Below are 27,379 nucleotides of genomic sequence, written 5' to 3'. Positions count from 1 at the left end.
TGAGTTTTCACAGAGCTCTAACTTTGATGATACGTTTATGATAATAGATGAAACTACATCACGTATCTCTGTGAGCAACGTTCTGTTCACACAGGAAAACACAGAAAGCGCAGATATCATGATTTTTGACAACACTTTACCATCACCCATCACACGAAATTCAACCACATAAAACAAGAGCAAAAACCAGTTTTAAGAGATTTTCAGGATACAGTCACACAGCAGATCAGTGATTTGACAAAGAATTTTCGCGAGGACATGAATGTAAGATTTAAAGACACGGAAAAACAGCTAAAACAAGATGTACTTTCTGAAGTAAACAGTGACATTACGGGTATAAAATAGAAATTAGACATTCTTAACGAGCAGAATGATACAGTAGAGTAGCAAATAAAAGCTATGAAAGACACACACACACACACACACACACACACACAAACCTGGAAACTACACAAACACAATTAACTTCCTCAGTAAAGAACATCGCTACTGTAGTAAACAAACTGCACAAGGATTACGAAAATATACCAGCAGCGATAGATGAACTCACTTTAAAAGTAGCATCACTTGAAATGTCATCAGTCTGTGCCAAAAAGGAAAGAGACAAAATTAATGAAAATTAATCTGACGTAATATCACAAGCTGAAGGAGGTACTTTAGACAAAACCAGTACCGCCGTGGAAAAGGTAATGAAGGAACGTAAATTAATCAATGATGAAGTTGAAAAAGTTATTCAGCGAAAGGAAAATGACATTATCAACAAAGTGAACAATTTGCAAGCTACAGAGCACAGGATACGCAACTATTTAGGTGAAACTGATACAGAGACACAAGTTGTAAACATAAAGTGCCAGCCACAGCAAACAAAAGTAATGTATGCACACAGATCACTGCAAACCCTACAAACAATCCCAATAGTAATGACAGACCACCAAGCGTAAGTTTACATGGCATGACACCAGAACCAGTAACTACGAAAAATGTAAACAATTATGACAGCTATATAAACAGCACAAAATGCACACAGCTTTCCACCATATTTGCTGACAAAGCTCTACTGACACCATCAATTTCCAACATTTATGAGTGAAGGTAAGGAGATGAATCCTGTTGTGTTTATTGGAGCTTTTCGACATGTTTCCTAGAAACTGGCCGGAAGCACAAAAGATCAGGTTTGTTGTTGGGAACATGCAAGGCGATGTACTTTTGTGGGCGACCGAGGTAGCTGAGCATTGTACCACATATTTACAATTTGAACGGCCATTTCTTGACAAATATTGGTCAGAAGCTGTACAGGAGAGATTTAGGCGAGAGGTTTTTAACCCCGCCCCTTTTAATAGCAAATATGGTAGCTTGCGAAGATATTTTGAGAAGTATCTCAACAAAACACATTTTTGGAAGAATCCTATTTCTCATGTGGATGTTTTAAAAATTTTAGAAAGTCGTTTGCCATCACACATTCGTGAAAAATTAATTACTACACCTGAGCACACCAAAGAATATTTTCCATCCACTTGAGATTCAATCGACCTAATATATGAAGAGAAAGTAGAAACAAATAGGGTGTCACACAGCCAAACACCACAACAATATAACTTTAATGGTCAATACAAAAAGCCAGACATGAACACACAGCAAAGCTGGTATGCGCAACTGCATGGATACATTAACCATGGTAATGGATACGGGAATGGAAATGGTACAAAACAAGAGATTTAAACAAAACTTTCCATATAACAGGAACAATTACCATCCACAAGCTAATTTCAGTCCCTCCTCTCAAAATTATGCACCACATGTAAATGAAAACAGCCAGCCGCATCGGTGCGTGGCAACAACAGTAACATACAACACGCCATACCGCAGCCAACCTTTGCGCAGCAAAACCACAATACCGCAACATTTCACAACAGTCATATGAACACACGAAAAAGCATGTTGCGAACTGGAAATGATACACATTGGAGAAACAATCACACCGTACAACTGACAGAAGTTGTCCCGTGTACCGAAGTAGATCAGACTACACCGCAGGAAAACCCAAACCGGTCATAGTTGAGCCCCATACTATAAACCTTATAAGCGATGGGGGCAAACCAGATTTGCAAACATGTTTCGTACAATTCGATGAATAAGGAGACATAAAAGATGATCTATACCAACATGAACTAAAATCGGCGAAAAATACACTGGCAGAACAAGTACGGGTAGTAATCAGAGTGAGAATTTTTGGTATAGACACACAGTTAATGCATGATACAGCGTCCATGATTAATTTAATGTCTGAAGCATTTTTCACTGAATTAAGAAGACAGAATGAATTTTCCGTTCCGCCAGTGCAAAACTGCAAAATACAAACCGCTACATGCAGCAAAACCAAATTAGTAAAGCACCAAGCTCTTATCACCGTGAACATTGAACAATTCTCTGCGCAGTGTAATTTTTTAATAGTAGACAAACTTATAGTCAACTGCTTGATAGATACGGACACATTCAGAACCTACAAAACTCAAACAGACATCGGTAATGGCAAGTGCCATTTCTTTGTGAAGGACAAAAGATTTTCTATCAGCGCGATTACCACACTGGAGCTGTATGACAGAGTAAACCCAGAACCCCGGCGCTGTACAGTATTCATGTACCACCGTGTATTTTGTGAACAGGTGTGATAACTAATACAAGACCGACACTGAAGTTAACCAGGAATTAGTAGAACAAAAATTGAACGAATCAAATATTCTAGATGCTACACAACAACAAGAGCTTTCTGACTTACTTTTTGAATATGCAAATGTTTTTAATAAGAATCCAGGAGTAATCAAAGATTATGAACATAAACTTAATGTCTATCCTCACAAAACATTTTGTGTTATGTCTTACCCTATACCGTGGGCAAAGCGTGAAGCAGTTAGGCAGGAAATCAATAGAATGTGCAAATGGGGAATCATACAGCCATCATTTTCTCCATATTGCAACCCAATACTACCAGTTAGCAAACCCAATGCATCAGTACATCTAGTTTTAGACGCTAGAGGCATAAACAAAATCTTAGTACCAGTAACAACAAAGCCAGTTAATTTAGATGAACAATTGCTAAAATTTCGTAACACCAATTATTTCAGCACCCTTGACCTTAAAAAATCTTACTGGCAAATAAAGTTACGTGAGAAAAAGTAACATGAGAAAGTTACATGAGAAAATACACAGCATTTGTCTGCAATGGCAGGGGTTATGAATTTCAAGTTCAACCCTTTGACTTAAACATTAGCGCATGCACATTTGTATCAGCCTTGGACAGGGTCTTAGGACCTGAATTGCTAAGTAAAGTTACCATTTATGTTGGCGATATGTTAATAGCCACATCAACTTGGGCACAACACATCAGTATAACAGAAAAGGTATTTCAGAGATTTACAAAGTACGGAGTAACAGCAAATCTAAAGAAATCTAACTTTGGAAAAGAACAAGTGAAATTTTTAAGACATATCAGAACAGGGTATATTACCAGACCCAAAGAAACTAGATGCCATACATAATTGCCCACCCCCAAGAAACAGAAAACAATTGAAAGCATATCTAGGACCAACTTCCTTTTTTCGAAAATTTATACCACAACAGCTTATGAATAGCGATGCCCTACTTAACCTGTTGAGAAAGAATAAGCCTTGGTTATGGGACGAGGGATGCCAGGAAGACTTTACCAAAATTAAAAATGCATTAATATCAGGGAATATTTTGAGTCATCCTGACGTGTCCAAAGACTTTTGTTTAAGCACGGATACCATCTCGAGGGCTGGGGGCACGTTTGTTCCAGATACAAGTAGTAGAAGAAAAAACCATACCCAAATCATCAGCTTTGTCAGCAGAACTTTATCAGAGGCAGAAAGATCATATTCCGTGTCAGAACTGGAAAGTTTAGCAGTAATTTAGGCGTTTAAGAAATTCGAGTATTTTCTAAGGGGTTAAAAAACACTAAAGTCTATTGTGATCACCAATCGTTATCTTTTCTCTTAACATGTAAACTGTTACGCCGAAGACTAGTGAGGTGGTGTTTGTACCTGCAGGAATACAATTTTGAAATAATATACATAAAGGGCAGTTGCAATGTTATTGCAGATGCATTATCCAGATTACCGCAGGGTTCAGTGAACTGTCTGAGCATGATTCAGAAATCCATACATTATTGATGCAAAGTAGTACACAAAAATCAGATTACAAAAAATTTTGTATACAAATGGGAATATTTCAACAGCAAGACAACAGGTGGAAAAAGGTAATACAAAATCTTAACCTGGATGCAAACCACAAGGTAAGGAAATGGTATCAGTTCCACTAAGGCGTTTTGTTTCACCGGAAGCATGAAAGTTCTAACCATTGATGAGTATGCCTTCCAGAGGAATATATCTATGAATTTATCAAACACACACACACACACACACACGCACACACACGCACACACACGCGCAAAGTATGGGGACACTACAGAGTAACAGACAAGATTTCCATACTTTGTTACTTTCCTAATTTATGACGATGTGTTTCACAGATATTAAAAACTGTGCTATTTGCCGAAGAACAAAACCATCCAGTGTGTCAAAGTTTACAGAACTACACCCCATACTAACCAAAGCTCCACTGGAAATGGTTTCTCTGGATATCGTAGGGCAATATCCTAGAGAAAAAGGTGGTGTCAGATACATAATAGCTCTTTATGATATTTTCACAAATTACATCAAACTCTATGCTATCAAAACCACTACAGCCAGTAGCATCATAAGGAGAACTGAAGAGGATTATTTACGAAGAGCAGGGAAACCCAAAGTCATGTTAACAGACAATGCAGCCTATTTCGTAGGAAGAAAATGGAAACCATTCATGAGTACACAGGGCATTAAACACATCTTGGTAAGTGTTTTCCACCCAGAAGCAAGACCCCGTGGAGAGGGTGTTTAAAGAATTCAATAGATTTATAAGGACTTATGCTCATAATAAACATTCACAATGGACTGAATACGTGACTCCATTTATGCAAATAGTAAACAATCTCCCCCACAAGTTTCACTCCAAATGAACTTATGTTTAACACCAAGCAAACTGATGAATGGGAATCACCCACACCAAAATTACCTACTAAAGAGTTAACTTCACAGGATAAAATCAAACTAGCAGTAATTACACTAGAGAATAGAGCAGAATACAGAAAGAGAATATGTAACAAAAAGTTAAAACAAGTTACACATTTCTCAAAGGGCAATGAGTCCTCTTGAGAACACATCCCAAATCGACAAAGATCGGTAAGTTGAACAAAAAATGGCAATTACTATACTCAGGGCCCAACATTGTTACAAAAATACCTTATCCTGGAACTTATAGATTAGTATACGAAAGAACAGAGCAAGACAAAGGTCTTCACCCACACTAAGACTTCAAAACTTTTCATGAGTAGTGACAATGTCACAGCACTTTTCTTGTCATAAAATATATTTATAAGTAATGTCATAGTTTTATAAGTGAGAAATTTTATTATGTGTATTTTAAATGAAATGTGTATAAACTCAATTTTCTTGTTTTGTAAGCAAAGACAAACCTTTGTTTGGGGAAAAAAAAAAAAAAAAAAAAAAAAAAAAAAAAAAAAAAAAAAAAAAAAAAAAAAAAAAAACTTCACACGAAGCGAAATGCAAACTGGAGCAGCGTACGACTCAGCTGTGAGCGTTCAACAATGTATGTTTACGTCAGTACTAGGGAAGAAACATTGACCTCGAGCAAATGCAACAGGGTAACTTGCGGCACAACCAAATAGAAAAGCAAAGCTGCACAAGTATTAAGCCCAATTTCAAAATAAATAGCAACATGTAACAACTATATTTACTATCAGGGAGTGAAGGAATATAATATTACATTTGTATCAATATGCAAAGTTGCGCCAATACTAAAATATATACATTGTAACTAGAATTAAAAGACATCATTACAATGAAACATACAGGAAGTGGTAGCTAACAAAAGGATAAGATACCATAGGAGGTGTCAAAGTAACTTTCTTTGCAGGATAAATGAATAAAAGGAATACAAATGCAAGTAGATAAATACAGGGTGGCCCAAAAAGGATGGTCACATTTTAAATAACTATAACTCCATCAGTTTTACAAATTAATTTTATTCAATTACGTAACTAAATGCTCCCAGGCACCCAATTACAAGAACTAACCACAAAAAATCATGTACGGAAAATGACTTCCGGAAGATGGTGTCCTTCCTCGGTGATGCATTCCACAAGTCTTTCCTCGAAATTTTCCATCACTTTCACTACTGTTTCTTCTTGAATTGCCATAATTTCCGCACTGATTGCCTCCTTCAGATCAATTAAGTTTCGGGGCTTCTTTACGTAGACTTTTGACTTTAGGTATCCCCAAAGAAAAAAAAATCACAGGCTGAGAGGTCAGGTGATCTCGCGGGCCAGTGGACATCTCCAAAACGCGAGATGATGTGGTGGGGGAACATCCGCCTTAAAACACACATGGAGTCATTGGCTGTGTGGGCCGTGGCCCCGTCCTGTTGAAACCAAATTCGATCTCGATTTACATGTAACTCTCGCAGTTTCGGCACCAAAAAGCTACGTAGCATGTTAACGTAACGTTTTGAGTTCACTGTGACTGTAGCGTTGTTCTCCTCAAAAAAATAAGGACCAACAATCCCCAATCTTGAAATTCCACACCAGACTGTTACCTTAGCACTATGAAGAGGCTTTTGGTGCAATTCTCTGGGATTATCTGCTGCCCAATACCTGCAGTTTTGTTTATTGACATAGCCGTCTAAATGGAAATGGGCTTCATCTGACATAAGAAGCACAACATCATTATTAGAGTACAAAATGTCAAGCATTGATTCACAAAATCGTCTTCGCTGCTCAAAATCACGATCATACAGCTTTTGCGTGATCATAATTTTGTATGGGTGAAACTGTAACTCACGGCTTAAAATACGCTGCAACGAACTACGGCTGAGGCCTAAAGTTTGAGCACGACGCCTAGTGGAACGACGCGGGCTTTGCAGCACTGACGCTCTAACATCATCAATGTTCTGTGGAGTAACTGCCGTACGTGTACGCCCTGTAGATTTACCACTTTTGACAGACCCTGTTGTCCGGAATGCAGTCACCCAACGTGATATGGATCTGCGATCTGGAATGGGTCCATCACGCGCTACACCAAAACGTTGTCGAAACAATCGTTGCACAGTAATAAACGATTCATCATTTCTGAAAAACTGTTCCACAGCAAAAACACGATGCTCGACCATCCACTGCGCCATCTCGTGGCAAACTGGGTGTAATGGCCGACTTGCAGACGGCCGGCAGTGGTCCCCCCTCCTCACCTTTCAATGGTACTACGCAGTTCAAATCCGACCATCCTTTTTGGGCCACCCAGTACATAAACCAATAAGAATGAAATATGAAAAACGTCTGCAAACGAATGTGATGACCAAGTATATGAGTAGCCTATGAGCTATAAAACACAATTAGTTTTTAAGCTAGTTATAAGTTATTTATATTGCAGCAAACAGTGCATTGACATGGTGCAAAAGAAGAGATTTATGACTGGTGTTACAGGTACCAAATGAAAAAATAAGCCACACTTCAAGGAAATGATTTAGTTGTTAGTATGTCTATGGGTATATTTTGGTCATCAAGCAAATGAAGAATAAGAATATACATTATCGCAGTGCAAATACAAAACATTTACCCGTACCTACTGACTACAAAGTGCATTTAAACATGGAGGCATGTTATCTCAAATCAACTCATATCTCGTCACATGTGAATATAAAAGACGACATTCCACATAACTGTAAAGAGGTAAGCATGACTTAACGCAGAAATTTCTGCGTTACAAATACAAAGCTACACGTAAACAATTATACGCAACACAATGGTATATAGTACATGAGTCGTTAATATGTTTCAGTTCCATGAAAAGGGAGTTCCCTGATAAGTGACTTAAGAAAGGACAAATAGCATTTCCTTAGAAATCCATAAACCATTGTAACAGTATTCCTTGTTCCCTCCCCAATGCATGATATGGCAGCAAAGCACAGTTAAGCCAGCAACACGTAAACTAAAATCCTGATGTAAATGTTTTTCTGTTTCTCCCTAGGAAAATATTAAACTCTCATAACTGATGTATGCATGACTGGAAAATAAAATGCGGATGCATTAAATGCATTTATAGTAACATGATGTAAAGGAATGTAAATAAGTTACTTGTATTTATGTACAAAGGAATTATTATAATTATTATTATTTTTTTTAAGTTAACAAACAAACTGTACTATGGTTAACTGTAATTGGAGAAGGAATTTTGTAATGTTTTAGTATTTAAGAATTTTCTACATTTGATAAAAGTAATGGGTGTAGTGCCAGCCTTAGATGTAAGCCCTTGTAATATGCATTGTTATGTCAAAATGTTTATGCGAATTTTATGTATACATCAAGCTATATGTAAAAGATGAACTTGAAAAACTAACAGAAAGGGGAAAAACCTCAAGGACTAAAAACAATTCTCACGCCAAAGCTGACGACGAAATATATAGTGGTATCCAAATGCGTGTGCAATGGTGCAACGAATCATACATGGTAATGTCATGCCACGCAACGACTGATACATTAATCAGCAAACTAAAATTGTGTAAGCGTCACTACCTTGGCGTTGGGTGTTGATGTACAGGGTTCACCCCACTGAAACTTCTCCCCACGCCCACCTGAAGATCTTCCAAAAACCTCATTCCTTATCACACTTACCAACTTCATCCTCAACCATAATTACTTCACTTTTCAAGGCCAGACCTACAAACAAATCAGGGGAACGGCCATGGGAACCAGGATGGCTCCGTCCTATGCCAACCTCATGGGCCGCACGGAAGAGACTTTCCTGAAGCCCCAACAGCTGCTTCCCCTGGCCTGGTATGGGTTTATAGATGACATCTTTGTGGTCTGGACTCATGGTGAAGAAACACTCCTTAATTTCCTCCATAACCTCAACTCCTTCTCTAATCTGAGTTTCACCTGGTCCTTCTCCAAAACCCAAGCCACCTTTCTGGATGTTGACCATCTTGTTGAAGCTCACATCCACACCTCTGTCCACATCAAACCCACAAACAAATAACAGTACCTTCACTTTGATAGCTGCCATCCATTCCACATCAAACGCTACCTTCCCTACAGCCTCGGTATTTGTGGCAAACTTATCTGCTCCAGTGACGAATCCCTCAACAATTACACCAATAACCTGACCAGTGCTTTCCTTTGCCGCAACTATCCTGCAGACCTTGTCCACATACAGATATCCCGAGCAATAAATTCCTCCCTGTCCAACAATAATGTTCCTACCCCCAGACCACACAGAAGCATCCCCCTTGTACCCAATATTATTCTGACCTCGAATACATCAACAAATTACTCCGACAGGGATATGACTTTCTCAAGTCAAGCCCTGAAATGAGATCATCCCTTGACAACATTCTCCCCACACCACCCAGAATTGGCTTTCTTCGCCGCCCCCCCCCCCCCCCCAACCTCCGTAACATCCTTGTCAAATCCTACAATATTCCCAGACCACCTTCTCTACCCAGCGGTTCCTACCCCTGTAACTGACCCCGCTGCAAAACCTGCCCCATGCATCCCCCCCAGAACCACCTACTCCAGCCCCGCTACTGGTGAAACATACACAATTCAAGGCAGGGCCACATGTGAAATAACACATGTCAATTATCAGCTGACATGCCTGCACTGCACAGCCTTTTACATTGGTATGACAACTAAACTGGCTGAGCACATGAACGGGCACAGACGAACTGTCCACCTAGATGTCCAATACCCAGTAGCAGAGCATGCACTCCAGCATAATTCTAGGGATCTAGGAACCTGCTACACCATATGTGCCATTTGGCTTCTCCCACCCAACAGCAGTCCCTCGGAACTGCGGAGATGGGAACCTGCACTCTAACACATCCTTTCATCCTGCCATCCCCCTGGACTGAACATACGTTAGCCAACCTCACTCTTATTTACTCTTCAGTCCTCTCCTCTTTTCCTTTCCTCTTTAGCCATTCACACATCTTTTCATCCTACATAGTTGTGTTTATCTTTATACTATATACCTCTTTACTTCTGCATGCATTCTCTTTGGTTTGAAGCTGGCACAGTACTTACAGTAGAATACCTTTGGCTTCCTTCTGACACCCATGCCCTCCATCTTTGCTACCCTCCCTGTTTACCTTTCCCTTGTTGCTTCATAACCTGGGTTGTGAGTAACTGAATCCACTTTCCCTTCTTCCTCTTTTTTCCCCTCTCTCCTCCCTGACGAAGGAACAAAGTTCCAAAAGCTAGGATATGTAAATTTTCTGTGCTGTTTTGTGTATCTATCGGCTGTACTGAGCTGAGGTAAATACTGGCCAGCCCCCCCCCCCCCCCTCTCTCTCTCTCTCTCTCTCTCTATCTCTCTCTCTCTCTCTCTCTCTCTCTCTCTCTCTTTGTTAGTATTTATTTTACATCTTTATATGAGATTTTCCATTACTTATTCATATTATTGTTATTGTTTTATATTTATATGTATACACATATATAAATTTGCACAGTTACTATATGATGGAACTAGAATTAACCTGTGTGCAGGATTCGTACTACTATCACACAACAGTCTCCAATGGGCAATGCTCTTGCTACATTGTGAAACCACCAGTTTAAGATTTATCTCATCACCTTCATTGTTTTTTCATGTCAGTGAAATGAACCAGCTGAATACATTAGGTTACTTATCAAATGTACATCTCAATTCTGATTTAAGTGAGCTGTAAACATAGTGACTACGACAAAAGAGAACAATGTTTATTTCTGGTTGTCCCTGTTCCTCATTTTGATAATGAGTAAAGGCAGCTGTAGCTATAGTTGTAGCTGTAGCGAATTCATGCACCATTCACAGACCTATGTTGATGGTAAAGTACTTTACAAACTTTTGAGCATCCACTGCCACATACAGCCAATCACATGCACAAAGTCTTGGTCACTTACGTTAATTTAATTCAAATAAATAAGTCATTACCTGTACAATGGAGGGCATGGCATCAAGAAGTTCCACTAGTTTTGTGAAACCATAATCTGCAACTCTTATCTGCCGACCAAAGTGATGATGGTATGCTGGTACAAAACGTCCGAAGGGTAACTGACAGCCAGGTTGTATTTTCAGTAAATCTACCAACTCTCTGCTCAGTAGTGCCAAGTGGTTGGCAAGTGGTGGGCTCACACTTTTCTCTGGTGCTTCTGCAAACATAAAAAAGAAACTTCCAACTGGAGTGTAATATACATAAAATTGTCCTGAAAATTTTATGATGATGTATTGCACATCTTACAACCCTAGAAAATAAATTACAGCACAAGCTGGAATGTGCAAAAGCAAAAATTTATCTTCCATTTTAATAAGAAATCCTATCAACAACTACTAACACAACTAAAAACTGGCCAAATAATTTTCGCTTAAAATTGAGCAACTAATAAAGCTATAAACTGAATATAAAATGATAAAGCATATGTCACATACAAAAACTAAGTTAGATGAAACAATAGAGTTGTTCTTGCTTTTACACACTGTGGTTGAATGCACTGGGCCTACAGCTGTGATCCTCCCTGCACAAAGGACAGAAGTTTCACCATGATACTAATAAATCTGTTTATGTTGGAGTAGAATAAAACTATTACCACATACATTAATATTTATTGATAGAAAAACTGCTTACACCATTAAAGCAGAGAAAACAAAACCTTTTTTACAGAACAAAGTCTTAATTCGTCATTGTCTTTTCAAGCAACCTCAAAGATAATCTATTTTTTCTTTTGTTATGTGCTTTCATTTCCTCTATTTACATACGTGAATTTGCCATTAAAAAATTCTTTGAATATACAGTCCCTAGATAACAAAAACTTTCATTTCTGGCATGGACATCCCATATCAATGGTCATACAAAGAGTATCCAATAAGAGTGCCTTTTTCTGCCCATGTGTATAACTTAGAATAAAGTCTTTCTTTGGGAACAAACGAAAACTTTGAATGCTATCACACGTAAATGACTTACATAAGGCATTATACCTGTCCACAATTCATAAAACATTTTTTCATACTGTGGCTATTTGTAACTATTTTCTACATACGCAGCAGTGTACTTCAGATCAGACCATAACTCTCTGGTTAATTGCATCCTAGCAACAGTTACCCTATCATATCCAGAAACATTCTATTGAGGTATTCAGCTATAATATTTTGCTCTGGTATACATGTCATAGTTAATGTCAAAATCCCTCAAATTCATAGAACAGTGACCATTTTCTTGAACAGAATTCTAAGTCATAACAGTGCAGTTGACCCTCAAGTAGTTTCTGGTTTGTTTTCCTGTTCAAATCTTCCATTTTTTAATTGTTCATATACTTCATCCCTGTTTTTTTTAAAGGAAAGCACAAATATTTATCTGCTTGCATCAGCCATCATACTCATTAAAATATCTGTAGCCTCTCAATCTCGTTCTTTCCTTCAAATTTTTCGACAGTTTTCAGAAACGGTCTTCTTGTCAGTCACGGGGGTTCATTTCACCTTTTTCATAGCAATTCCCGGACTGTGTCCTTTTTATTCATGTTGCTGATTGTACATCACAAGTCTAGTGATTTTGTGTTAAACTTATTATTTCTCAACACGTTTACTGATGTCTGCACATGCCTACTTATTTACGTAATATGACATTTCTGTTGAGTTTTAATGAAAGGTCTTTCAGAATCATCGTAGATCTTGCAACCTTCTTTATTGAAAATAAACTTTCTATTGTTTTCAGTGATCTGCCTCACAGATGAAACAGTATGGTCAATCTTAGGCTCAAGTAGATATTTTTAACTACAAAGTTTTTAGACAAACCTTAGTTGTTAATTTTTTTGCCCTTACTGCAGATTTCTCGGTGGCCTCTGTTTTCCTGCCCAGCTAATGTTACAATTTGAACTAAAATATTTTTTTTTAACAGCTGAAAAATAATTTCATTTGGAACCATGTCATGAGATGTCCTGGAATCCACTATCCACTTATCATAGGAAGTACTCCTAACTGCACCTTGTTGCTTTTGTTTTAACTTTCACCTTTTCAGAGTGCTTTCTGGATATGTGACTGATTCTCTGACAGTTGTAACAAACTCCAGTATGTTTTTGTGTTTCTTCTTTCTCCATTTGTTCCTTCTCTTTGTCATGTTAAGTGACTTTCAGTACCTTTGATAACTGGTATTATCTTTCAAGGACATCTAACTATTTTTATCTTCATTATATTCATGACATCTAGCATCATCAACAAGCAGACTTCTTTCAACTGTAGCACATTTAAAATTGTTTTCTGGCAAATTGCACAAAGCTGTAACTACTGCACTTCATTTAACCGGAAGTTCTTATAGAATAGTCACTGCTAGAGCTCCATCTTCAATTTTGTCACCGTTGTTTGCTAGATCTGCTACAGCTTTATTTATAGCCTTGGATAATTTTCCGTGGATTCACAATTTCTGGCTTACTTGCACGGTGTGCAAGTTGCTACCCTTTGGGGCTATAATTTTTTTAAAGTTCTTCCCAGACTGTTTATGGCCTTGTCAAACTTTGTATATGCATTTGCTGCTCATTGCAATGTATAAAGTACAATTTTTGCTAGCACTTTACCTTAACGTAATATATATGCCTTTTCATCTGCAACCGATGCACCTTCATCAGGTTCCATCTCAGCAGGCTCAATTGTAGTCCACTAATCAGAATCTACTAGAATTTTCATTTTTACAGCTAGGAAGTGTAATTCACTCCACTTTAACAATGTTGTTCTCCATCATCTCTCTGTATGTCACTAATTGTCTTACTATTTTTAAAAGGACACACTTTCACGTGAAATTGATGAAAACAAGGCTTTTAAATAACTTCAAAGATAATTCAGCCATGCCACAAGAATAAAATACACAAGCTCTAGTCCACGCATTAAACTTAATGGGTTACTGTGTTTCAGGGAATTTTAATTCCTTTTTTAGCACAAAATAATTCATCTGAGATTGTGCAGCTAGTGTACAAAAGCTAGGCCAGGGCACTTCCTACTAGCTTATATCAAAGATATGGCATGGAAGAACATGAAAGCAGATGAAACACTGATGGCTAATCCCGAAAGTCTGATGATAAAGGTTGATTCCTCCTCAGGAATGCTTCAACTTTTGTCTGGAACTTTATCTGAAGCAACAGTATATCGTTTCACAGATAAGGGGGTTAAGTAGTTAATCTCGGGCCATCCAATTACAATAATATGTTTGTCAGATAGAACAAAGATTACTAAAGTACAGCACCTGCCTACCCAAAGGTGTGAGTAAAGCACTCACCCAACCAAAGGTCAGATGCGATCTCTACTGATGGGTGTGTGACACATAAGAAGTGTTGTGGACAGTGTGTTAGGGATATCAGGTAACCTCCCAGAGTAATTAACCTCATACCAGTGAGGGGCTCTGCTGTTGTTGACTAGTGTACAATAAATGCTCACGGGACCAAAAATGGAGAATACTGCAGTGAATTAAGAAAGACTTTACATACAAGATATCACTAACATTCAACTTTGGGCACTGATCCAACGGAAACTGTTTAACTGTATCAGAGGTTAGACCAGTCCAAGAAGTGGAAAATATTACCAAAACGTTTGACCAGCTGAAGCTTAAAGTCTTGTCTGAGAAAAAGAAGACCCTCAGAGGACAAAGGAAAGAAGAACATACAGAACAGCTTCCTAAGATCAAATGGAGGAAATTAAAAGGTCTTGAACCAAAGTCCTCCAACAAACTGGCTCACAGTGAAGGAAGTAAACCAACCTCATCTACTTCTAATATGATGAATATAAAATAAGGAACTTCATATTTTCAGGATGAACGAATCTAGAAAAAGCTGAGGCATGAAACAGGATAACAGACCTACAGTAGTGCAGTCTCAGTCTCAGTTTTTAGGATGGCAATAACCCAACAAGAATGGAAATTCCTGGCTGGAAAAATATATCAAATAAAGGAAAGGCAACCAGTTAGCATACTGTTTTTTTCAGTCACTCCTTTTATGTCCTGACCAACTATGAACCACTGCTCCTTCTACTTTCACAAATTTCGAAAACCCTCCTTTGCTCCAGCAGAACTCAAAACATACATCCTCTTTGTGAAATATTGTCTGGCAAACTGTATTTGCCGAATGTTGTTACCATTAAAATTGGCACCTCTGGCTATCACCCACTTTACTGCAAAAACCTTCACCTTTTCCAATTCCATCAGTCCCACCCTCACCAAGCTGGTCCTTCAATCACACAATTCAAACTGAAATAACATTTCACAGCCACAATGACTTTCAAGAAAATCATTGTACTCTACAACTGCAACTTTCTTAATTCTACTGTGTATTGTGTATTGAAACGAGGACCTAGAAATGACAGAGGTTTCGTCCCACCGTTGCCCTTGGTGGTTCAAAACCCCAAAACAGACAGACCACAGCAGTCCACCCACCCCACTGCTGCCCCACACCGAACCCCGGTTGGTTGTGCGGTTCGAGCCCCCAGTGAACTTTAAATAGCTAAACCATGGCCTTCACCTATGATTTGATTACCTCTCATTGTGCTCCAAGATGGCGGATATTCTACTCGCATCACACAGATGTGGTTTTCTGCCACACCATCCCCCCTCCCCCCCCCCGGCCACCTGCCTCCGATAGCGACCTACAGAACTTCTCCACCCACCCCTGCTCCAACCTGGCACCCCAGGGGTCATTTCTTGTGGTCTGCCCAAGTCCAAAACTTGTCCCATACATCCACCCACCACCTCATAGTGTAGTTAAGTCACAGGCATCTCCAACGCACTAAAAGACAAGGTCACGTGTGAAAGCAGCCATGCTGCAATTACTTGGCTACATTCTACAAGAGTGTGACAAATGAACAACTGTCCACTTACATGAATGGCCATAACCTAAGTGTGACAAAATGCAAACTTAACCATTTGGATATTGCCTTCCAGCATAGGTTTCTCTGAACTACATAGGTGGGAATTTTCACTCCTACATATCCTGCAGCACTCTTGCAATACCCCTGGCCTAAACCTCTACTAACCTGTTTCCAATGCCTCGCATTACCTTTTCCCCCTTTTGTCCACGCCACTCCTTCCCCATCCAGACTGTGTAATGCCTTGCCTCCCCCCCTCCCCAATGTGGTCTCTCTCTCTCTCTCTCTCTCTCTCTCTCTCTCTCTCTCTCTCTCTCTCTCTCTCTCTCTCCACTCCTTACATGTTCTACCTTTTGAACTCCTTTCTTCTTGTTATGCAGCTGCTGAATTATCTTGTGAAAGACCTGACTATCATGACACCCCCTCCTTGCCCTGTATGTCCTTCCCTAACTCCTCCAAACTTCCATCTGCACAGGCAACTGCTCACATTAATTAATATTCAACAATCAGTTTCACCACTACCATGGGTGTGTGTGTGTGTGTGTGTGTGTGTGTGTGTGTGTGTGTGTGTGTGTGAGAGAGAGAGAGAGAGAGAGAGAGAGAGAGAGAGAGAGAGAATGTGTTCTCTTACTGGAAAGAGCATAAGAGCTCAAAAGCTTACTACTACTTTTTGTGTGCCACACACCAGTCCTTTATAGGTAAGTGGTTGCCTTTCCCTTACTTTAAGTAATTCAACAAGAATACCCTCTTTGAAGTACCACCTTGCAGTGCAAAGAGCTAGTCCAGATGGCTCTCTGGAAAAACTGATAAGGATGCAACTGAAGGCTACAATTTTTTTTTAAGAGGGCAAACCAGGAGAAGGGTGTTCTAATCTGCCTGAGGGATGGGGGACAGTGGATTGGCTAAAGGAGATGGTGCTCAAGGTATCTCTGTGGGATGAAATGAAGCTGCTGTTTAAGAGCAGTGGAACTATTCAAGACAACTAAATATCCGAGCACAAGAGTACAGAAAACTACCCAGTGGTGTTCCTCCAAAGACTCATGGTAGAAAGTCTCAATAGGGAATCAGAAGCTCATTTAATAGAAGGTTGAAACTTACTGCCAAAACCTGATGGTAGTTAGAGAAAAAGCCCTGCCAGCATGGCAACAGCAATACCCAACAGTATTTAGGGTTCTCACAGGTTACTGCCAGGATTACCATGGACATTAGAGAAGACAATGGCAGCAAGTTAGTGGCTGGAAGTGTTGCACACAAACCTACAGCACAGTCCAGGGACAATTGCTGCCTTTTATCACCTTCTAGGAAGACAGTATGTGGACATGGCCCTGATCCCAGGACACTAGTTACATAAAGAGGGATGTATCAGGCCTTGGAGGAACTGGAGGCAAGTTTATTATGTCAAGATCAAAAGCCCTCAAACATGCATATTTTAAGAATGGAATTTCATTTCTGCCAATGGAAAACTTATTTTCCACAGATAAAGTGACCTAAATGAAGCAGCATATTGGCCTCAGCATACCTTCCTTACCGTGGCAGTACTGCTCCTACTCAGGAAATGAAGAGACCGGTAAACAGCTGTTTGCACCTAAACAAACAACTGCTTGAAACTTCCTGGCAGATTAAAACTGTATGCCCGACCGAGACTCGAACTCAGGACCTTTGCCTTTTGCGGGCAAGTGATCTACCATCTGAGCTACCGAAGCACCACTCACGCCCGGTACTCACAGCTTTACTTCTGCCAGTATCTCGTCTCCTACCTTCCAAACTTTACAGAAGGTCTCCTGCAAACCACGCAGAACTAGCACTCCTGAAAGAAAGGATACTGCGGAGACATGGCTTAGCCACAGCCTGGGGGATGTTTCCAGAATGAGATTTTCACTCTGCAGCGGAATGTGCGCTGATATGAAACTAACTGGCAGATTAGAACTGTGTGCCCGACCGAGACTCGAACTCGGGACCTTTGCCTTACGCGGGCAAGTGCTCTACCATCCGTTTCATTCTGGAAACAACTGCTTGTTGGCCCAAAATCTGGAATGGGGAAGCAGCAACAGCAGGTAACTATCTACTTGAATATCTATTGGAGAGAAACAATTATCTTTGGCAGGGGTAAGGAACGTACCTTCAGGAATAGAAGGAGGGAAGAAGTAACAGACCCGGGGTTCTGTGTGACTTTTCCGAATTATACCCATTTTCCTAAATCTCACCGATTATTTTCCTTCGCCCTTCTTGCTTCGCCTTCAACCTTTCGGCCAGACAAAGGAGCCACTGGTTCCAAAAGCTTGCAAGCTGTAATACCTTTTACACGAGTGTTCTCCTGCCACCACATTATACCTTATCTACCAACACCCAACCTATAGCTCCAAACATCGGGAGTTTCTTATATGCTGACGACCTTGCTCTAGTCACCTAGAGTACAGATTTTGAATCAGTGGAGAACAACCTCACAAATGCCCTTGATCTATCCAGATACTACAACACAAACCAGCTTAAACCAAACCCTTCAAAGACCCAAGTATGTGCTTTTCATTTTCGAAACAAGAAAGCCACTCGCGAGTTGAAAACAGTACGGTCGAGGGGTCGAACTGGAACACTACAGGACTCCAAAATACCTAAGAGTGACACTTGACAGATCTCTCACTTTCAAAAAGCACTGCATGAAATGCAAGTCAAAAGTTTCCACCAGGAACAATCTTCTATGGAAACTGATTGGATCACAGTGGGGTAGTCAACCTGAAAAATCTGAACATCTTCAATGGCACTATGCTATTCTGGGGCAGAATATGCCTGTCATGTTTGGTATAATTCAACTTGTGATAAACAGGTGTACGTAGCTCTCAATGAAAACAGCAAGAATTTTAACAGGTTGCTTGAAATCCTCTCCAGTTGAATGGCTATACCACCTCGCAGGAACAGCACCACCACCTGTTTGAAGAGAGATGGCTGCAAACAAGGAAAGGAAGGCAGTGGAACAGGAAATTACCCAGCCTCTGCATGGGCATGAACAACATCGGCAACAACTGAAGTCAAGAAAGAGTTTCCCTAGGATATCAAAGGAACTTAGAACCAATGCTGAAAAAGCTAGGTTACAACTATGTAGGGCTACGACCTACCACCCCCGATTGGAAGAGAGTTGTTGAAACTTAATCTCCAGACTATGATGGGGAACGGACAATTTCTAAGTCCCTGAATAGACTGAGATCCGGAATTGGGAAATCAAAAGTGAACTTGGCAAGATGGGGATACACTGATCCAAATGATATTCGGTGTGACTGTGGAGAAGAACAGAAAGTTCAGCACATGCTTCGGTGTATATTGTGCCCAGTCTCCTGTATAGAAGATGATCAACAAGCAATAGAAAATGCACAAACAGGAATTGGAAAGAAAGCAAGTGAGAAGACTATTTAACTTTGCAAGAAGGAAACAACAATGGGCAAAATATTGGGAAGCCCTTGTTAAATAAAATCTTGTTATTAGGCAAGCAAAACAATCATCCTGGATTGTATTCTGTGAGGAGATGGAAGGTACAGCTCCCAGAGCCAGCCTTCACAAAATCCTCACAAGGATAGTACCAAATCCAGCAAATACACTAAGGAAGGAGGATGTTGAGTATACTAGGTCAGCACATGAGACTGGATGAGCTCCTCAAGACTCACTTCCCCAATGGACTCAAGCACATTATTCAAAACAAATGTCAGCCCCCGTGAGGTAATTTTTTTATGGGTAACCAATGGGAGAACTGGGAAACTGCCAAAGAATGTGTTGATTTCAAAAATCCAGTACGCGATGACAATGTTTCATCCATTCAGGTCAACAGGTCCAAATGAAGTCTTTCCAGGTTTGCTGCCAGAAGCACGAGAGCAATTAGATTCCTCTGCAGACTTTTTACAGTCTGTCTAGCTGCACGAGTCATTCCTAATGCTTTGAGAACTGTGAAGGTTCTTTTCATTCCAAAGCCAGGAAGAACTTATCATACCAAGGCTAAGGACATGAGACCAATCACACTGTCCTCCTGTTTTCTAAAAGCATTAGAAAACATAGTAAATGTATATATATATGAAGATGGTATCTGTTCTTTTGGACATTACGAGAATCGGCAGAAAGCCGCGAGTAATGAATATAATGGGCAGGAGCACTATCAATATAGTGTGGGACAACAAGTTGGGAATGTGGGTCTCACGGGATGCGTGCCAGAGATAAGTCCCTGCAGTTGCACTATCTTCTGTGGCTCAGATGGATAGAGCATCTGCCACGGAAGCAGGAGATAGCGGGTTCAAATCCTGGTCAGGGCACACATTTTCAATGGTCCCCGTTGACATATCAATGCCTGTACGCAGACAGGGGTATTCATTTGACTGTAATAGTTAATGAGCACATTGGGGGATAGGGGATATTCCTCTATGCACTTATCAATCACACCAATCATGTGAGACAGCACTCCAACTTGGGAAAGTAGAAAAAGCACTACACTTTTTAGGAGACCTCTCTCCACCTTCCCAGATACTGAGGGGGCTTCTATCAACGCAACCTTCATATGCATGTTTAGAGCTCAGAAGAACACTATATGTACGCAGATTAAGACCATGATGAGTAGACAAAAGGTAGAAGCTACATTGATGGATGTGGAAATGATCAACATCACTATAGGGCATCTGCAAGGTGGATTTTGTCGTTACAAAGGTTACAAAATCTGAAATCCTCAGGATAGTGAACATCTTACACTAATATAGCGACTGTGGTACACTTAAGGATGGTCAGGAAAATGCCAGCTGACTATACAACAACTTCCACCTGCTTCAGTACACCTTTCAATGTAAGAACAGGAAGCAGACATTAGTGGAAGGAACTGTTTAGATGACAGTTGGAGTTAATGATGGGCTGAAAACAGACAAAGCTGCTGAGGGTGGGCTACACAAGGTACAGTGTAGACTACAGAGTGGAATCTCCCTCAAGAAGCTGACTACAGTATGCCAGGCAGATATATTTGCTATCCGAGCATGTGTGGAGGAGAATCTACATACGTGTTACAAGGAGCGTAGCATCTACTTTCATTCAGCCGCCAAACATATCTAAAACCTTTATGAGCCTCTGTAATGGGATCAAAAATCATTGCAGAATACCATGAAACCCTTTTTATGCTAGAGGAAAGCATCAGGGTAAACCTACTGTGGGTCCCTGATCACTGAGGTACTATTGGTAACAAAAAAGCTGATACGCCAACCAGGACAGGGACGATGACTATTTGCATGTGGAACAATAAAGGAAATGACTAGTAATGGTACAAGGTACCCTCCACTATGAACTATATGGTGGTTTGTGGAGTATATATGTAGATGTAGACAGATTTGTTAGAATGGAAACTACTCTACCTGTCACTAATACAATGGTAAAACATAAACTATGTAGCTGGATCAGGAGACAGCCTGTTAAACAGTGGACTAGAATTCAAAAAACCGTTTTTGAAGAGAAGTTCTGTAATCCTGGACTTGAATATCACACAGATTAAAATCATAGCAAGTGTCATGACTGGAACTTCAGGAAACATCTTTACAGGTGGGAATAGAAAAAGAAGCCCTAAGTGCAGACTACATGGTATGGGAAATGAAATGTACCACATTTCATCTTTCAGTGCAAAGTTCTGGAGGCTGAAAACAAATTATATGTGCCAATAATACCTGAAGAAATTGTGGATGAGACCTCATAAAGAAACACTAACTATTCTTTAAGAGTAATGGTTGGCTTTATTAGAATGACGGAGAGAGATACTCCACAATAAAAACTTCCTGCTTAAATCAAATCAAGAACTTTAGTCGCATGTGAACAGCAGAGCATATCCACACTATATAGACACTTTTTATGATAGAACACTGTCCCAGGCAGTGAGTGTTAATGTGTGTGTGTGTGTGTGTGTGTGTGTGTGTGTGTGTGTGTGTTTGCTTGCTTGCTGAAGAAGGCTTTGGCCAAAAGCAATAATGCGCAATAGTCTTTTCACTATGTATTGTGCCTATCTGCAACTCGAAGGGCCATCTGTACAGTGAAAAGTAACTTGTCCTCCTGCTAATATTATTGATTTAACAATCTGGAGTTTCCACTGTTTGTAAGAGAACACAGGATGACTTGGACAAAACTTCTACTTGGTGTGATAAATGGCAGCTTGCTTCAAATGCAGAAAAATTTAAGTTAATGGAGATGAGTAGCGAAAACAATCATAAAATATTCGAATACACTATTTGTGGTGTGCTGCCTGGCACAGTCACATTGATTAAATATTGAGGCACAACAAGGTAAAGCAATGTCAGACTGGTTGCAGGAAAGGAGAATGGTCGCTCTGTTTTACTGGAAGCATTCAGAGAAAATGTAGCTGATCGAGAAAGGAGAAAGGTTACGAACACCTATGCAACCAATTCTTGGGAACTGCTCAGGTGTTTGGGGGCCCTGCTACATCAGATTAAAGGAAGACATCTAAGCAATTCAGAAATGTGCTGATACACTTGTTACCAGCAGATTTTACAACATGTGATTATTACAGAAATGCTGCTTGAACTTAAATTTGAATACCTGGAGGGGAGAAGACATTCTTTTCACGAAACACTATTGAGAAAGTTGAAAGAACCAGCATTCATGATGGACTGAAGAACAACTCTACTGTCACCAATAAACATCTCAAAAAGACAAAATAACAGAAACCATGGCATGTCCAGAAGCATATAGGCAGTTGTTTTACCTTGGTCCATTTGCAAAAGAACCTGTTCACCTAATGCACCTTGAGGTGTTTCCATAGTTCACCAGTCAAACAAATAAAAAATTAAAAATCTGGTTCAAAATGTGCCTTTGTGCCTCTGGCTAGTCTGATCCACTTGAGGTTGATAATATCTATGACCTTTAGATATGAAGGTCACGCCAATCCATGCATCTGTTACCCATTCAGATGGGATCTCAAGAATACTTCAAAAAACTAGAGCAGACATACTGTAACAGTTCTCAAAGCTGTTTAACTAAGACATTTTATGATAATATCACTAGCCAAAATGGTGTGTGTTCTTACATTGTCCAGCATATTTTCTTTAGTTGTTGGTTCTCTCTCTCTCTCTCTCTCTCTCTCTCTCTCTCTCACACACACACACACACACACACACACACACAGAGAGAGAGAGAGAGAGAGACTGAAGTGCTAACTGACACACAGATTTTTTTTTTTTTTTTGTTGACATCCTACCAAGAGTATTCTCAACTTCACTAAAACCGATACACCACTTGCCGAAGTGCAAGGGATGGGCTGAAACTTTGTGCCAATCAAAGTCCACTTCCCTCTAGGTCATTCTTGTGCAACTCTGGACATGGCACCAGTATTTTACACAAAACATACTAGGATCAGGTTACTAAGACAGCGAGCAAAATGACTGTGAAAGCAAAAGAAGAGAAGAAAACAAGCCTATGGCTAAGCACTGAGATGGGACACAGTGGGAAAAAAAAAAAAAAAAAAAAAAAAAACTAAAAATTGAAAGAAGGTAGAAAATATAAAAATAAAAATACAATTTAAAATAAAAGGGAGAAATAAGGCAATAATAAAAATGAGAAAATGACAATACTAATTCCTAGGAAGTTTTAGACAAAAAACAAATGGAAAGTGCAGCTTGAAATTGACTAAAGAAAAAAGAACAAAATGCAGTGAAGAAAAAAAAAATTCATGGAGAGAAAATGAGAACTGCAAGGAACTCAAAAGACTCAATAATAAAGCTTTCCACGAACAAATACAGTCCAATCATGCTAATAACAACAATAACATCCAACAATTATTTTATTGATTAAAACTAGTAAGGTCCTAAGCAATTAATGACAGAAGGGAGAAAATACTTCATTGATTCATGGAATATTTGACAAATGTAAAATTTACATGTAACTAATATATTTATTACCTTGAGAAAAAGAAGAATCTGGCTGCAAATCTGGAGACCAAACCAATTTTTTGACACATCCTGGTGGGCCAGGAATAATCTTCACATCGTGCAGACAACTAACGAGATGCTCCAAAGGTACTCCAGTATCTGACACTTCCAATTTATCGAACACTGCTAAATAGCAGTATGGCAAGCTGCAATTACCAACATTGTCAATTTACATTAACTAATAAAAACATACAGGAAATAAGATTGGAGCCCATGTTTCAAAGCAGCTTATAAGAGTCAGGAACAAAAAATAATTGCAATCTTTCCAGACTGCTGCAACAGAAGACAAAAATAAGGGAATGATGGGGAAAATATCTCAAATGAAAGAGGGAAATTTGAAGAGACAAAGAGCAAATTAAAAAAGTAAAACAAAGTAAGTAGGTTAAATAAAGAATGAAACAAAATTCCAAATTTACAGAGCAAGGAAATAAACTTTACTGGTTGCAAATTAAAAGTTTTACTAGATCATTACTGACATTAAAGACCAACAAAGGATTGTTGCTGTTTGTTCAGATATAAGATTCTGATGGAAAGTGTCAGCAAATTTGATATGAAATTATGTGAGGGCAAACCAAACAACATAGTGTTTTGGTTTTCACATGAATTTAAACCCCCCAATCCTATACAAACCCCTCTCACTCTTGAATGGAACAATGAATAAAATAGAACTTTTCTGCAATTTCTTTCCAACGGTTCAGATTATGAAGTATTTCATACATGTTTTATGTCTCTTAACGGAAAAAGCAACCGAATTCCAGAACTGGACATTTAATGGTTGGTTGGTTTGGGAGGTAGAGGGTTAGGTGTCTTGTTCAGTGTCTATTTGGAGTTGGTAACACTAGCCAAACATTTGAGCTAATTGTTATTTAGGAGCAATGAAATCAAGGCATTTAAAACACTGATCCCAGAGATGATAAAAAACTGAAAGACAGGTAAAAGTATATGGGTCGGGTCAGTCTGCAGGTCAGAGGGCAGACGAGGATTCACCACGGCTCAGCTGCAGCAAGGGGCACCTCGTCTACATTTGCCCCCCCCCCCCCCCATCCTCCCAGATACACACACAACTGTGTGTTTTATGTCCTTTGTTATCAAACAATATAGCAAGTAATTTTACTTCATACAATGAGTGAGAACTTACCTTGGTAATGGAAGGCTGCCTCCATGCGACAGCAGCAAGGCCTTAATACGATTACTCAGAAGCTTCAGTCCAATATTTACAGAAGGTAGTGCAGAAAGCTCCTGCTCTGCCCATCCTCTGTCTGGCTGTGGTTTCATTGCATGCAGAACACAGTATGGCTGATTTTCCTGCAAACCCGACACACCAAGTTAAGTTTTGTAACACACTAATACAAAGGTATTAATTCAACAAGAAATTTTTCCGGCAAAAAAAAAATTAAATTTGTGACAATATTATGAAAAGGATACAAACAATGGAAAATCTGCGCACGTGCTCATTTCTGACGAAGGCCTTATTGGCCAAAAGCTCACTTTCTGACAGTCTTTTTGTTGTGCCTATCTGCAACTCCACATCTCTGGTGTAAGGTGAGTGGCAACTATCCTTTTCTTAATACTGTTTTGGAAAGTATAGATTGCTACTCACCATACAGTAGAACGGTTGAGTCACAGACAGGCACAACAAAAAGACTGCTAACAAGTAAGATTTGGCCAAGAAGTCTGGCCTTGGCAGCCAGAGACAGTGGTCGAGCATGCGCGTGCGCGTGTCAATACTGCACGAATTGTTGCTAATGAGAGATGTAAACTTCAAATAACTCTGTATCCCTAATCATCACTTACTAAAATGGACATGTTCAACAAATATCAGAGATTGCAATATGAATTTTGCCCAAACACTGTAGTACGTCACCCATCCAACACCCTTTTGATTCAACAACCATAAATGGTTGTTAATAAGTATCTGAGGTTTTCAACAATGATTTATCAATCACAAGGGCCAAGGCAAAAATAAGTACTCCAGTCAATGTTTCTTGAAGCTATGAACACACATTAAACAGGGCTGCTCTCCCAGATCTGAGAGATGTCAATATGGTATCTTAAGTCTTGTTAAAGTAATTTAACATAGCATCGGGCCAGTTAACTTAGAGGCCAGTTAAGAGGAGACATAACATTAAATACATCTCAAGGACAGAACGTTAGGGTTTAAGATCCTATAGACACACATATGTTTCTGTCAAATTGTCTCAGCTGTCATTTACTCTCACAATGAAAGAATTTTACTAACAGAAAAATGTCATGGCAATTTCTAGTTGACTCAACAGAAAATTTACTAATAGCATATCATTTGGGATACATACCAAATTTAGTTATACAGAGCTTACCTGTCCTGATACCAGGCACGGAGATGGCGTATGTCGGTGATCTGGATTAAGTGTCACCATCCTTCCATTTGGTCCATCTGAGACTACACAGACATCACGAAGTTTGTAGATATCTGAGACACTGATTGATGCCAAATATCGTTTCTCAAACATCTCTCTGAACTTGAAAAGAGGTAATCGATGGTCTGGCACTTCTAGAAGGAGTGTAATGACCTGAGACCTGGAACAAAGAACAAAGACAACTGAGATTTCAGCCATTGCAGGAATTAACCTGAGTTGTGTGATGTAGAAAGAAAAATTGAATTGTGAGTGGAATACTAAAATATCTACTGCAGAGCAGAAGTAAAAATATGAATTACAGTTAACAGAAATGCTACGATACAGCTGTTAATCTGACACCATGAATTGTAAGTGGAAACAGCAATCTGTGGAATCTGGGCAGCTTTTGTTTTACTGGGAAAATTTGAATAAGCAAAAACTATTGAGAGAAGCGATCTTTAAGAGTGCTTGAACAGATCAATGGTACAAAGTGAGTGGCAGATCACAAATGTTACGTGATGGTGAATTCTGAAATGGGCATTCAATAGTGGAGTAATGACGACTCATGAAAATCTCTCTATATTTTGGAATTTAATCTGTTCACTGCAAGTAACTGAACAGTTGGTAAAAGTCAAATAAAGGGAAAAATACAATACAATATGTCAGTACTGAGGAGTGATGTTGCCATCAAGATGACTATTTGTTACTGCTACATAACTGCTAAGATAAAGATTCTCAGGACACTCATGGAATTTTGGACACAGGCATTTTTGTTATTAATACTTGCAAACACATTAAGAACTTTAAATCATCTTATGTACAGAAAGTTAGGGTTTACAGAGGGACACAGATATAATTATGAAATACCTAATGTATATAAAACAGACTGATGACATCTGTTGGCTTCACAACCGAACAACAAACAATAAACTTTAACATAAGACCTGGGCTGTCCCACAAATCAGCCTATCATTGCAATCTTTATTTCAGATGAAGTAATACCAACACAGATTTCTCTTACCAAAAAATGTCAGTGTTCCACATTTCAAGAAAGTGCTAAAAC

At 39.4% G+C, this 27,379-nt stretch overlaps 1 protein-coding gene across 1 annotated transcript in view; it reads right to left on the bottom strand.

The window, feature by feature from the left end:
- Nucleotides 1–27,379, bottom strand: part of LOC124777866 (meiosis regulator and mRNA stability factor 1) — a 220,953-nt gene that overhangs the window by 86,470 nt on the left and 107,104 nt on the right. The window contains exons 15-18 of the mRNA XM_047253400.1: nt 26,278–26,497; nt 25,080–25,246; nt 23,912–24,087; nt 11,097–11,314 (exon numbers count right to left, since the gene is read on the bottom strand). Coding sequence (XP_047109356.1) covers nt 11,097–11,314; nt 23,912–24,087; nt 25,080–25,246; nt 26,278–26,497 — 781 coding nt within the window. The remainder of the gene's footprint in view (nt 1–11,096; nt 11,315–23,911; nt 24,088–25,079; nt 25,247–26,277; nt 26,498–27,379) is intronic.

This window comes from Schistocerca piceifrons, chromosome 2, assembly GCF_021461385.2.
Source record: "Schistocerca piceifrons isolate TAMUIC-IGC-003096 chromosome 2, iqSchPice1.1, whole genome shotgun sequence".
NCBI lineage: Eukaryota > Metazoa > Arthropoda > Insecta > Orthoptera > Acrididae > Schistocerca > Schistocerca piceifrons.
The sequence above is the reverse complement of the archived record's forward strand: the minus strand, read 5'-3'. Positions and strand labels throughout refer to the sequence as shown.